Source organism: Pyxicephalus adspersus, chromosome 3, assembly GCF_032062135.1.
Source record: "Pyxicephalus adspersus chromosome 3, UCB_Pads_2.0, whole genome shotgun sequence".
Classification (NCBI taxonomy): domain Eukaryota; kingdom Metazoa; phylum Chordata; class Amphibia; order Anura; family Pyxicephalidae; genus Pyxicephalus; species Pyxicephalus adspersus.
In genome coordinates this window covers 150,183,811-150,196,486 of record NC_092860.1, presented here as the reverse complement: position 1 = coordinate 150,196,486, position 12,676 = coordinate 150,183,811, and the positions used below count along the sequence as shown (strand labels likewise).

Here is a 12,676-nt window from a genome sequence, read left to right as displayed (position 1 = left end):
GAAGCTCGCGTCCTAGTAAGCACAGTCGCTGTTGAATCAGTAAACATGGGGCCGGGAGTGGAGCCTTTAGGAAGCCATGCCGTCTAGCACTCTACCGCTATAGACGGTGGCGCATGTTCACACGCCTTCCTTTATTGTAATAAAATATTGTCAATGGTGAACTTGTGTGTGATGGGGTAAAAATGTTGCTAAACTAATCCACACACTGTGCTGATAGTGGGGGGTTACTGCCACATTAAGACATTATCGCAGAGTAGCAATTATAAGAATTACACAAATTTCAGGCTATTTCCTTTTCTTTTCTGGCCTTCCAGGCTCCATGCCTGTAAAAAAAATTTAGTTCAAAATGAATAGAGACTTTAAATTTTTTTCTATTAAAAAAAACTAACAAGATTTACAGTTAGGGCAACCTCAAGCATGCTGTATAAAAGATTTGTGTATATTTTGGCATTTTTACATATCCCCTGTGCCATTGACCCCCACACCCACACCCCAACCCCAATACCTTTTATCTAAAGCTAGTTTTCTTTTTTCAGCATGCAGGGTTGTGCAGAATAGTAACTTGTGTATGTTAAAGTAAAGACAAGTAAATATGGAATTAAATCCTGTTCTGCTACTTATATTCTCTAGTTATTCATTCACTTTAACCAATTTTTATTTGTTTACTTGTATTTTTATATAGCAATGATATAAAACTGAGCGCTTTACAAAATCATCTAACTAGCTTGCCCTCAAAGGGCCTCATAATCTAATCTCCCTACCATAGTCATTTGTCAGTAACAAAGTCCAAAGTCAATTATGAGAGAAATTATCTTACTACGTGGTTTCGGGAAACCAACCTTCAGGTTGGCAGGAAGCCTACTCACCACATACCACAGGGAGACCTCAGGGAGAGTTTGAAGAGAACTCCTCTTAGTTGGAAAAACAACAAAATAATTAAAATGAATATATAAGAAGAGGTTTTAGTTGATATTAAGATGTGCTGCTTCAACATGACTCTTTTGTGTTCTATATCTGTTGGGCGGAAAGCGTCCTAACATTAGAATTTAGATAAAAGATTTAGGTCAATGGGGTACAAATTCTAATGGTTTCAGAAGAATCACAACAAACCCGAAAGGTTCAGTAAATGGCCCTTTGAGGGGTTTACCTAACAAACGTTTTAAACAAACATGTTGCTAATTAATTGCAAAGCCCCTAAGCATAAAATTGTTAAAAAATCTGTTAGTTACTCTCCCCAGTTGAAAAAGTAGAAATTAGGTTACATGACATTTGAGCTCATGAGCATCACATTATGTTGCTTCTACAGCTACTATCTTTCCTCCCCAACCAGTAGTGGACATGACATGTTATCGTGGACAAGATACATTCCAGATTTGCTGGATCAACCAAGTTCTCCAATGATAGGCTATTATCTCCAGTCTTGGAGAGCTTTATTAAATCCGACACAATGGGGCTGTTTTATTAAAGCCCTCCAAGGCTGGAGAGAATACACTTTCATCAGTGAAGCTGGGTGATCCAGCAAACCTGGAACAGATTTCCTAATTTCCTCAAAGTCAGTTGGTATTTGCTAGCAAATGTTTTCAATCCTGCACCAGATCCATTCCAGGTTTGCTTGATTACTCGATTTCACTGAAGAACATTTTCCAAAGATTTATTTCCTAATTTCACTCAATATTCATAATAAACACTCCTTTGGTTTCCAGTCAACATTTTGGAAAAGGCTTAATCAAACTTCTGTAGGTAGAATGTCTATTTGCCACAAAGACAAAAAAGTCACCCTCAACAAGTGGCCTTGGTATTGGAATATTGAAACATCCTATCTCTGACTCACCGGTGATGAGCTTAGGACATTTGAAATGCAGCACCGCCAAAAGCTGTAAAGCATTCCTCTGAGTGGGTTTTTGATAGCAATACCACTGGAGCATGTTGGCCTAATGGGATCCATCCATTTGTAGTCTCCATCCAAAGCCGAAGAATATTTTGAGTATAGGAGCAGTGCATTGCCACAATTTAGCAGTAGTAGTACCTAAGTGAGGACCTTAAAAGGAAGTCAAAGAAACAAGGAAGGGTCTTTCTTTAAATTCATATGCGATTTAAGTTATTGGGATTATTAAAATTTTTTTAGAGAGGGCACAGCTACTAAATTAAAATATATATCAAAAAGGCATATATAGATCAGAAAAAATGGATATTTTTTATCCACCTGATGTTTGAAGATGATGTAACAGAAAGAAGCTGAATATAACTGTTCATTGTACAATATAAATACAGGTTTAGTGTCTGCTCTTTCATATACACATAAGGAAGCAGCACATACCCCCTGGCATAACATCCTGTCCTCGATTCTTGTAGACTCCATGGCAACGATCGTCTTTCTCTTTTTTGAAGCCATGTTGGGCATACCAGTCACACTTATACTATGCATGCTCATTTTAACTGTGACACAATGTGAAATCCAGATTCCATTACAAGCCTGTAGATTAAAACTTAAATCTGCAGTCCAGGACTACATGAATTTCAAAAGAGGAGACATCATCATTGGAGGAATTTTTACTGTGAGCTACAATATGGAACATTTTGAAATTGAGAAATTTAATAATCTAATGTTTTGCTTTGGGTAAGTCTATGATTTATTGAAAGCTGATCATTTTTTAACATTATTCAAAAAATCTATCATTAAAAAATTAGAAACAATATACTGGTTTTGATGGAAATATTTCACACTTCAATACTTCAAGGACCAAGTGTGGAGCTAGGCAAACTAGGGCATGTGATTACACCCCTTCCATCCCTTTATATTTGATATGGGGATTGGTTTAAAAAGTATTAGACTCAATGCTAATGCCATTCCCTTTAACAGTATGTGTTGGCTTTTTAAATTCATTTTTGTAAATAAAGCAATATTATTGTATGGGCTATGAATCCAAGCAGTGTACATATAGTAGTTCTGTGTGTTCTATATTGAAATATTCTAGTTAATTATGACTAACTACTACAAGGTATACTATGACCTGGATATCTGAAAAAAGTAAAAATGAGTGGTTGCCATTGATAATAACATGACCACTCAAGAAAAGGAAGAAAAAATTTACTGTATGGTGACTCTATATAGGTTAAGGATCTTGACTCATCACTTATCACTCATCTTCTTTCCTTTTGCAGTTCCCTCACAGCCAATTACAGGCAAATTTTAGATTTTATTTTTGCCATTGAGGAGGTCAATAATGACCCTGAAATTTTACCTAATGTGACTTTAGGATATCAATTGTATGACTCTTGTTCCAGTGAACATAAAGCTGTAAAAAGTGTGTTACAAATATTGTCTGGACCAATACAGACCGTCCCTAACTATTCCTGTTGGGGCCATGGACAAATTGCTGGTTTTATTGGAGACATGGCTTCTGTTACAACTATTCCTATAGCCCAAATACTGAGCATATATGGGTACTCACAGGTGAGTGACTTCTTATTTCTTTGTTTAATTTATTTTAGTAATTTGTTTTTACATGGTAGGTCAGGTTGAAAAAAGACATCAAGTTCAACCACTAGGGAAATAAACATCATAGGGACATAGTTGGTCCAAAGGAAGGCAAAAAAACCCTGGGATAATTTGCTTCAACTAGCGAAAAAATTCCTTCCTGATTCCATGAGGCAATCAGATGTTTCCTGTATCAACAGTCTCTGTTATCTTTACTTGAAAGCTTTATTACCCAGTTATATTCTGTCCTTCTAGAAAAGCAGCTTTTTCTTAAATTATTTGATAGCATCTAAAGCAAGCTATAGTAATTGCTTCCTGAGGGAGAGGATTCCACATTTTCACAGACCTTACAGTGAAGAATCCCTTCCTTATCCAGAGCTTAAACTTCTTTTGCAGATGTTTCTTGTAATGATCTCAAAGTGAATAATTGAGAAGAGAATTCTCTATATGGACCATTTATATAATTTAACAGGGTGATCATATACCCCCATATATGTCTCTTCTCAAGGGAGAATAGATTCAGTTCAGCCAATCGCTCCTCATAGTATTTTCTTTACTTTTTAATAAATAGGGGGCTTTTATTGTGATTGTACCCCCTCATCTTCAGAAGGGTTCTCAACTAGGGGTATACATTTCCTCTGAGTGTATGAGAAGCAAATAATTGTAGAATGTGATTGGAGCTCTGAGTAATGTATTACAACTGGAACAATATTTTCTATATTTGTGAACCTAAAATGATAGTGAGACTCAAAATACAACTATGAACCTGAAATGATAGTGAAGAAACAGTTTGATGTATTAGAATATAGGCAAGGGAATGTGTCCCTTGTTGGACCCTAATTCCATGTTTGGATTGCCCACAAACAACAGTATAAACCCCACTAGTAGTAGCTCTTCAAATAGATATGATAAGATCCCTATTTGTCTATGTTTTCTGTTTCTTGCTTTTCCAGATATCCATATGTAAAGTGAAAAAAAAATACAACCAAGATCTCAGATACCCAGTAAAGACAATAAGCATAAATAAATCTGTTCTATTTTACTTATCCCCAATTTGGAAGATATGAAGTTTTTGCTACATTTTAAACTGTTAGCAAATTCAATTTGAAGCGGTTAAGGTTTTTAAAAGAACATTAAAGGGCTTTGAATAACCGCTGGTTGTACATTGTTTTTGTATTTGTTGTAACTGAGTTTTTTAATTTGTAAGACTTTACAATTTAGACTTCTCACTCCAAAAACTACGAATAATCACTTTAAAAAGTTGTAAACTAAGCACTTTGAAAATATGAAAAAAGATAATACAATGTTGGTTTTCATAATAAAATTGGATTCTACTGATATTTGATTGCAATTAATAATATTATTGTTATTATTTTTTATGCTTTTAAAAAGCTGTTATTTGGAATCCATACTTACTAAATATGAGTAAGTAATCCATACAGAAGTGTGGGCAACTGAAGGCACTTATGTCAAGCTGGCCACACAATGTTTTTTTAGTGACATCTTCAAGAATATTACAAAGAGCATGCTGGGCATGCAGACTGGATGGAAGCCTAGAAGATTCTGTGGTGGGCTTCTTCCCTACAAATACATAGTTTGTTATAGGGTGTAATGGTGTAGGCTGTTAGCTCACTAGGTTATCTATTAACTCAACTTGATCTGGGCTCTATGTCTGAGGTCTATGGTACACTATTGTTCACTGGTACACTGGTTGTCCAATGCTTGTAAAATTGAGACTATTTGGAAATATTTGAAACCAAAATTTGCACAAATTTTATCCAAATTGTACATGTTTTTCACACTGGATTCAATAACCAATATGAACCACAAGCAAAAGTTGATCCACACATTTTCTAACTGAATCCAATGTGAACATGTGTAAATTTAGGAGAAAAGTTGGGTAAAAACATTTATAGCCTTTAATGTAAAAAAAAGTTGCTGACTCCTGTGCTATCTGTTGCTCAGTGTCCTCCATTCGGGAAATTAGACAGGCTTAATCTACTTTCTGCAGTTTCTATTACACAGTGGACCTAATAAAGCTCTGATCTTCTTGAATCACGCTGTGTAAATTGTTGACATTCTCTTTACATAATTGTGTTTTTGTATTAGTATTCATTGTTAATACCTGAGCAGCCTTCATTTGTGTTTTTTTTAATCATATAAGGGTTCAGGTATAAGGTGTAAGGCCAAACAATGAGCCTATTTTTACTTTATGGTTATTCTTTCTGTGCCTATGTTGTACCTGCCAATCTCTGTACTAAAGAGGAGTCGAGGCTGGAGGTCAGCATTAATGTCACTTGTAAAAGAAGTTCATAAAACAATTGTTTTTTCCTTTTTTTTTTTTTTGCAGATCAGCTATGGCGCTACAGATACTCTACTAAGTGACAAAGCTGTCTACCCATATCTTCTTCGCACCTCACTCAATGACAACATATATTTTACTGCTCTAACAAAGTTACTTGAGCATTTTTCATGGAGTTGGGTTGGGATACTTACTAGTGGGGATGATAGTGGAAACAAAGAAAGCCAAATGCTCTCATCCATTCTTCAAGATCATGGCATCTGTGTTGAATTTATAGTTAAGGTTGTTTTAATAAATCGCTTTATGTATAATCCAAACAGAGACAAGATACATGATATTAACAGAGAAATTATTATAAAATCAACAGCAAGTGTTATTATAGTGTGTGGAACATTTTCCTATCACATAATGCGAGTTTTGGAATTACCTGATGATGTAATACACACAAAAACTTTCATTCTTCCTCCCATCTGGTTCAGTAATAACGAAATACTTCATCGTTCCTTTGTGGTTTTTAATTGCTGTTTGGGCTTTCTTTTTAATATGGAAATTGGAGAAAGGTCTAACAGTAGTAGACCCCAGTTAAGTAATCCATATCATACAGGTGCAATGAAGACGTTTCTACAAGGCATCAGTTTATACAAGAACCCTCAAGATGAGTTTCTCGAAGACATCTGGATGAAACGATTCAAGTGTTTGTCACCGAGCAAATATAAGAATAAGTTTTATGAAGTGTTATATAACATAGAGCTTCACCAATGTTCTGGGCATGAGGATTTTACAGCGATCCCTTATGTTTTATTCAAGCTTGATTCTCCTGCTGTGTACAATGCAATAATGACATTGGCACATGCACTACAAGCACTGCTTACGTCTTCAGGGAGACTTCATAGTGAAAATAATATACAGTTGCCAAAATTTAGATATCAGGTAAATGATTAAACTTAAGAGATAGATTTGCCTTTAAGATGGTGTCTAAACAATACCAAGATTAATAGGCGCCCTTAGGAAAATGATAATATTAAAGCCCTTGATGAGATGGATGCCAATGGAGGCATACCCACTGGCAACACCTCTGATTTTTAGTCTAGATCTTAATAAAATTACTTTTTTGAAAGTTCATTTTTCTTGCTTTCTGAACATCCATTTAAATATAGGTTTAGGCTGTAAACATAATTTTAATAAATTACCAAGGACAATAATCCCTTTTGGTATTCTAGTTGGACAGATATTTAAGACAAGTTCAATATGGTGATGGGATTGAGAAAAGACTGTACTATAATGAAAATGGAGAAATGAACACAATCTATTCTATTTATAACTTGGTAACTTTCCACAATGAGCTTAACAGTTATAGGTATGTGGGTTCATACACACCATGGGCTCAGCCAGATGAACAACTTTTTATCAATGCAACAGCAATTACTTGGAGACATGATTCTAAGATGGTGAGATCATTATTCCAACTTTGATTTTACTCTTTCTCTCTTGCTGTCCCTTCCTCAAACATTTTTAATTTGTCTTTTTATGTATCATTATGTGTCTTTGCAGAATACAACTTTTATTGTTCCTGCTGCAAGAATTAAAAAGGTCAAGGGCAGTGCAGTACTCATTCATAACACTCCAATTTATTTATTATATTGCATGGAAGTCTACATCCTCTACCCTGAATGCATTCTAATGGCTCCCTTCTGTATCGTTGCATGTGAAACAAGATCACAGAACTTATGACCCCACCCAACCACCCTCCACCCTAACTCCCCAATCACAGATCCAATCACCTAACCCTAACCACCATTTTCTATATTCCCAATTACTGTGCAAATCACCGGATCTTGACCACCTCTTCCAATACTCTAGGACAGTGTTTCTCAACAAGGTTTCACCAAACGTTGCTAGGGGTTCCTTGAGCAATAACTAATTTGTTACTCCTAGGTCAGTATAAAAGATATCAATGTTTTTTTTGTTGTATCTGTAAAGGTGGTAGCAATCCTAATGTCCAGAAATGTAAGAGGCATTCTTCCAACTGAACATGACTCTAAGATACTGTGAGCTGTGAAAATAGTAATTATAGTAGTTATGAACATTATTTTATGGAGTTCCTCCATGGTAAAAAGGTGGAGAAACACTGCTCTAGACCATCTCTTCCCTCATTTTGTAACACAATGCTCATCACCTAACCCCAATCACCTCAGTCTTGAGCACGGTGCCAACAACCTGACACTACAAACCTCCTCCATGCAGCCAAGGATTCCTGCAGAGTGCAGGGTAATTGCTAGGAGCTCCATAATTAAAGAACCCCAAAATGCTCACTTTCTAAAGGGTACATAATCACATGGAGTTTAGGTTGATTTTAAAACCCATCTAAAGTTTACCAGGTAACTTGACAGAATAAAAGATGAGTAAAGGGCAAGAAAGGTAAAGAAGTTACAAGACAACTATTGTCTTTGAATACATTGTTGTGGGCAGTGTTCCCAATGGCATGACCATCAAAGTTGCCAAACCTGGATACATTTTTCCACCTTCTGCTGAATTTTAGCTATGCTAACATCATCAAAGGTCCCACCTAGTTACTTCTGCTTTCTATTTATACACATGTAAAAAGCTAACATACACTATATTTACTGGACATTTTTTATTTGTCATAGGTTCCAAGATCTCAATGTTCTGAAAACTGTCCACCTGGTAAAAGGAAAGCAAAGAATAATATGCAGCAAATCTGCTGTTATGACTGTGTACAATGTTCTGAGGGAGAAATCTCTAATGTAACTGGTAAATATAAACGATGTAAACATAAATAACAACGCTTATAGATACATTTATAGATATAATAACTTTTGTGTGGGGGTTTAGCATGAATTTAGACTTATCTCAACACGATTTGTTGCTAACACAAATATGGGGCATAGACTGTGTGTAAGTACAGGGTAATTTCTATTTTGAAATTACTAGTGTCAACAAAAATGCAGTTGAAATAATGGTCAGTTTGAGGGCTATTTGGCTAATCAAAGGCACATTTGCGGCTTTGGGATTTACTAAAGCCACACTAGTGTGTTGGCAAGGCAGACAACCATCAACTCTTTTATTACCTCTTTCTGCATTACCCACATGCTTGCAAGAAATATTTGGACATCACTGGAATTGCAAGGTAGGTAATATTTGACCCTTCATAGGAATAGGTAAGGGGTCATATATACAGATACAGATACCTGAGAATACCCCTATTACAGGGGTTTCCAGATCTCACTGAGCTTACCACACTCAGACCCCCACAACATAGAGGTGATATTGAGGGAACAAGACCCTACAACATTTTTAAAAAAATGTACAAAAATATATTAATTTTTCTTTCATTTGCATTGTATTTTCTGTACTACACTGTCTACCCAGCTTTTTGCAATACAATAGTTTTCTTGGAGATTCTAAAATGAGGAGCTGTCAGTTGTACAGTCCACAGGGGCTGAGAAAGTGAATGATCCCCTTTCCTCCATTGAACAACATCTAGAACTTATGTGACGCTTGCATCGGGAATATCCCTGATGTATTAGACATGTAATTTTATTGACATTCCTATTTCATATTTTTGTCAATGTTAGCAGTAACATCCACATTTTGTCCACTAGGTTTAATTTCGAGTCAATGTAGATTTCCTGTTTTTTTCAGGTAAAATTAGATACTTTGGTTTATTTTTGGATCAGATTATATACAGTAAATTGAATATTATTCAATAAATATGAACAACAAAAGCTAACAATGACACATCTTTTTTTTACAGATAGCCAAAACTGTATAAAATGCTTGGCCATAGAGTATGCCAATGACAAGAAGGATCGGTGTATATTAAGACAAGAAGAATATTTAGCTTATTCGGACACTCTTTCCATTGCACTTTTATCTTTCTCTGTTCTTTTAGCAATTACTTCTATTCTAATACTAATAATTTTCATTTTATATCGGGAAACACCAATTGTCAAAGCTAATAACAAGAATCTGAGTTTTATTCTCCTTGTCTCCCTGTCAGTCTGTTTCCTATGTGTGTTCTTGTTTATTGGACGCCCTGCTGATAGCACTTGTATGTTCAGACAAATTGTTTTTGGAATCACATTTTCCATTTCGATGTCTTCAGTGTTGGCCAAGACTATTATGGTCTGCATTGCCTTCATAGCATCCAGACCTGGCAGCTTCTGGAGAAAACTGGTTGGGATGAAATTATTAAATTCTTCCATTGTTGTCTTGACTTCTTTTGTAGAAATTATATTAAGCATCACCTGGTTGACACTTTCACCTCCTTATCAAGATATGGACACGACGACTTATCAAAAAAAGATTGTGATTGAGTGCAATAAGGGATCCACAGTTGCTTTCTATACTGTTCTTGGATATTTAGGATTCTTAGCAGGTGTTAGTTTTACTGTTGCATACATAGCCAGAAAATTGCCTGATCAGTTTAATGAAGCCAGGTACATTGCCTTCAGCATGCTGGTGTTCTGTAGTGTCTGGATTGCCATGATCCCAACCTATCTTAGCACCAAAGGGAAAAATGCACTGGCTGTGGAAATTTTCTCTATTTTAGCATCAAGTACTGGACTTTTAGGATGTATTTTCTTTCCAAAATGTTACATTATACTGATTAAGCCCCAAATGAATAGAAAGACCCATATATTTAAAAAGGTAAGCAAATAAGTAGTGTAACTGAAATTGGCCTCAGGTTTGTAAAAGGTTCTTTAACCTGCTGGCTGCTCATAAATGAATGCAGCCGTGGGAAAAATCCTCTGATTTTCCCCACGGCCACGTTTATTCATAAACACAATATGTATGACTCACTCTGAGAGGAGGATTACTGCGGCTGCATTTATGAATGGAGCCATGGAAATCCTCCTCTCAGTGAGAGATTCCCGGGCACTACCCTTCAAGTCCAAGTCAAGTCCCAAGTCATTGACACCAAGTCCCAAGTCAAGTGTCAAGTCACCAAGAAGTTTTTAAGTGGAGTCCCAAGTCAAGTCACTTCATTTATCAAGTTGTTTGCAAGTCGTACATAGTGAGGCAGTGAAGCTTCTGTAACATTGCCTTCCTCTCCACCTTTCTTGCACTCCAAATCAACTAAGTTCAGCTTTCTCAGCTGACAGATGAAGAGGACAGGGAAAAAAACACTTCTGAGGCTTCTGTGAGGCTTCTGTAACACCGCCTCCCTCCCCGCCCCCTTCAGCTGTCAGAAGAGAAAACCTCGGACTTAGAATGCAAGGAAGGCAGGGAGGAAGGCAGTGAGTCTTCTGTAATGCTGCCTTTCTCCCTGCCTTCCTTGCATTTTATGTCCATTGCTTTCTCCACTGACAGCTTAAAGGGGCGGGGAGGAAGGCAGTGTTACAGAAGCCTCACTGCCTTCCTGCCCATCCCCTTCAGCTGTCAGCGGTGAAAGCCGGCAGTCAAGTTGCAGGTCGTGTTGCAATATCTACATGTTCTAATGTTGGTATAGAACTAGGTGGTTACACCTACAGATGTATCTACATACCTAAGATACCAACTGCCATGTCCAAGCATGGATACCACAATATACTTTTATACATGGCTAGTGAGCTTACTTACTTAAGCTTAAAGCACCTGGAGGCTGTGGTTTGAAAATTTAAGAACAGCAGTGTCTAACACTATACCACAGCAGATTTAATCTCTGCTAACAATGTATCTATCCCTGCATAACTGGAAATGGAATGAGTGTTTTAATGATAACAGTTTTTTTCTGTGTCCAACGGGTATCTGGGAACTGTGTAACAGTAAACCTGCATATAGTATTTATGTATGGGAGCAAATTGTGCCTTATTGTCTGCTGCTGTGAATTACTGTAAAGCTATATAGACCTGTTCTTAGTATATATTTATTAATAGATGGACTTGGCACACAAGTCCATACACGAGAAATACAGCTACTCATTCTGTGCCAGGGATTTATCTGGTTACCCTATAGCCACATAAGGATGTAGAAATGCAGTATGCACTATTCTTTAAAATTGTTTAGCATGGGGGCTTGTTGAAGTTTTGCAAATGCTTTATATTTATACTGTGTGATTCATAAAGTTCTACTTTTGTAGCAATCTATTAGTAATTTTTCTGATAATATTTTAATAAAATATTAAAAATTAACTTGTTGCTTCTTTTGCATATCTACTCATTTCCCTTTTAAAAAAAAATAAAAATATATATATATATAGCGTGCAGCGTTCGATCTTGTGGTGAATCGGGCCTTTCCCGTTTACCAAAAAATATAAAAGCGAGAGCGGCCTTGAGATTCGCCATGACGTTGTGTTCTCGCCGACAGAACGAGGGAAAGCGCAGGGGGTGGTAACGCCGAGAAATTTCGGTGGGAATCGTGGCTGGGAGCGAATTATTTGCTCCCAGGATGCACAGCAAGGCCCAGCAGCCAATTAGGAGAGATCTGAGCACAGGCATATATATACAGGGAAGGAGGGAAAGGTTAGTCACTGTGTTCCATCTGTGTTCTGTGTATAGGATAGACGCAGGAAGAGATATGTATTGTGACAGGGACAGTGTAGGAGCCTACTTAGTTACTTGTTAGCTGCGAAGTTCTGTGTTTTATAGGGCATATATCCTGTACTACTGTTTAGTATAGGATATTGTGTATGTAGAATAGGTTAGGCAGATATCTTTACTTTTACATGAGCTACTAGCTGGTCAGTTTTGTTAAATTGTCAACAGTCAGGAGTAGGAATGAGTAAGCAAATTTTTTAAATTCGGTCTTGCGACGAATTGGGCCATTCTTGTTTACCAAACAGACGAGAATGGCCGTTTTAAATTCGTTCGGCGGGACCGAATTTTTGGGACCTCCAAGACCAATCAGGGGAGCAGAGCTGTTACTAGTTGTATGTGTTCTTGGATAGAGTTTCA

At 36.7% G+C, this 12,676-nt stretch overlaps 1 protein-coding gene across 1 annotated transcript; it reads left to right on the top strand.

The window, feature by feature from the left end:
* The first annotated feature begins 3,394 nt into the window (after positions 1-3,394).
* Positions 3,395-10,463, top strand: LOC140327526 (vomeronasal type-2 receptor 26-like). The gene is made up of 4 exons (XM_072406917.1): positions 3,395-3,454; positions 7,001-7,228; positions 8,429-8,552; positions 9,556-10,463. The coding sequence occupies exons 1-4, from the start codon at positions 3,395-3,397 to the stop codon at positions 10,461-10,463; spliced, it is 1,320 nt and encodes a 439-aa protein (XP_072263018.1).
* The last annotated feature ends 2,213 nt before the right edge of the window (positions 10,464-12,676 follow it).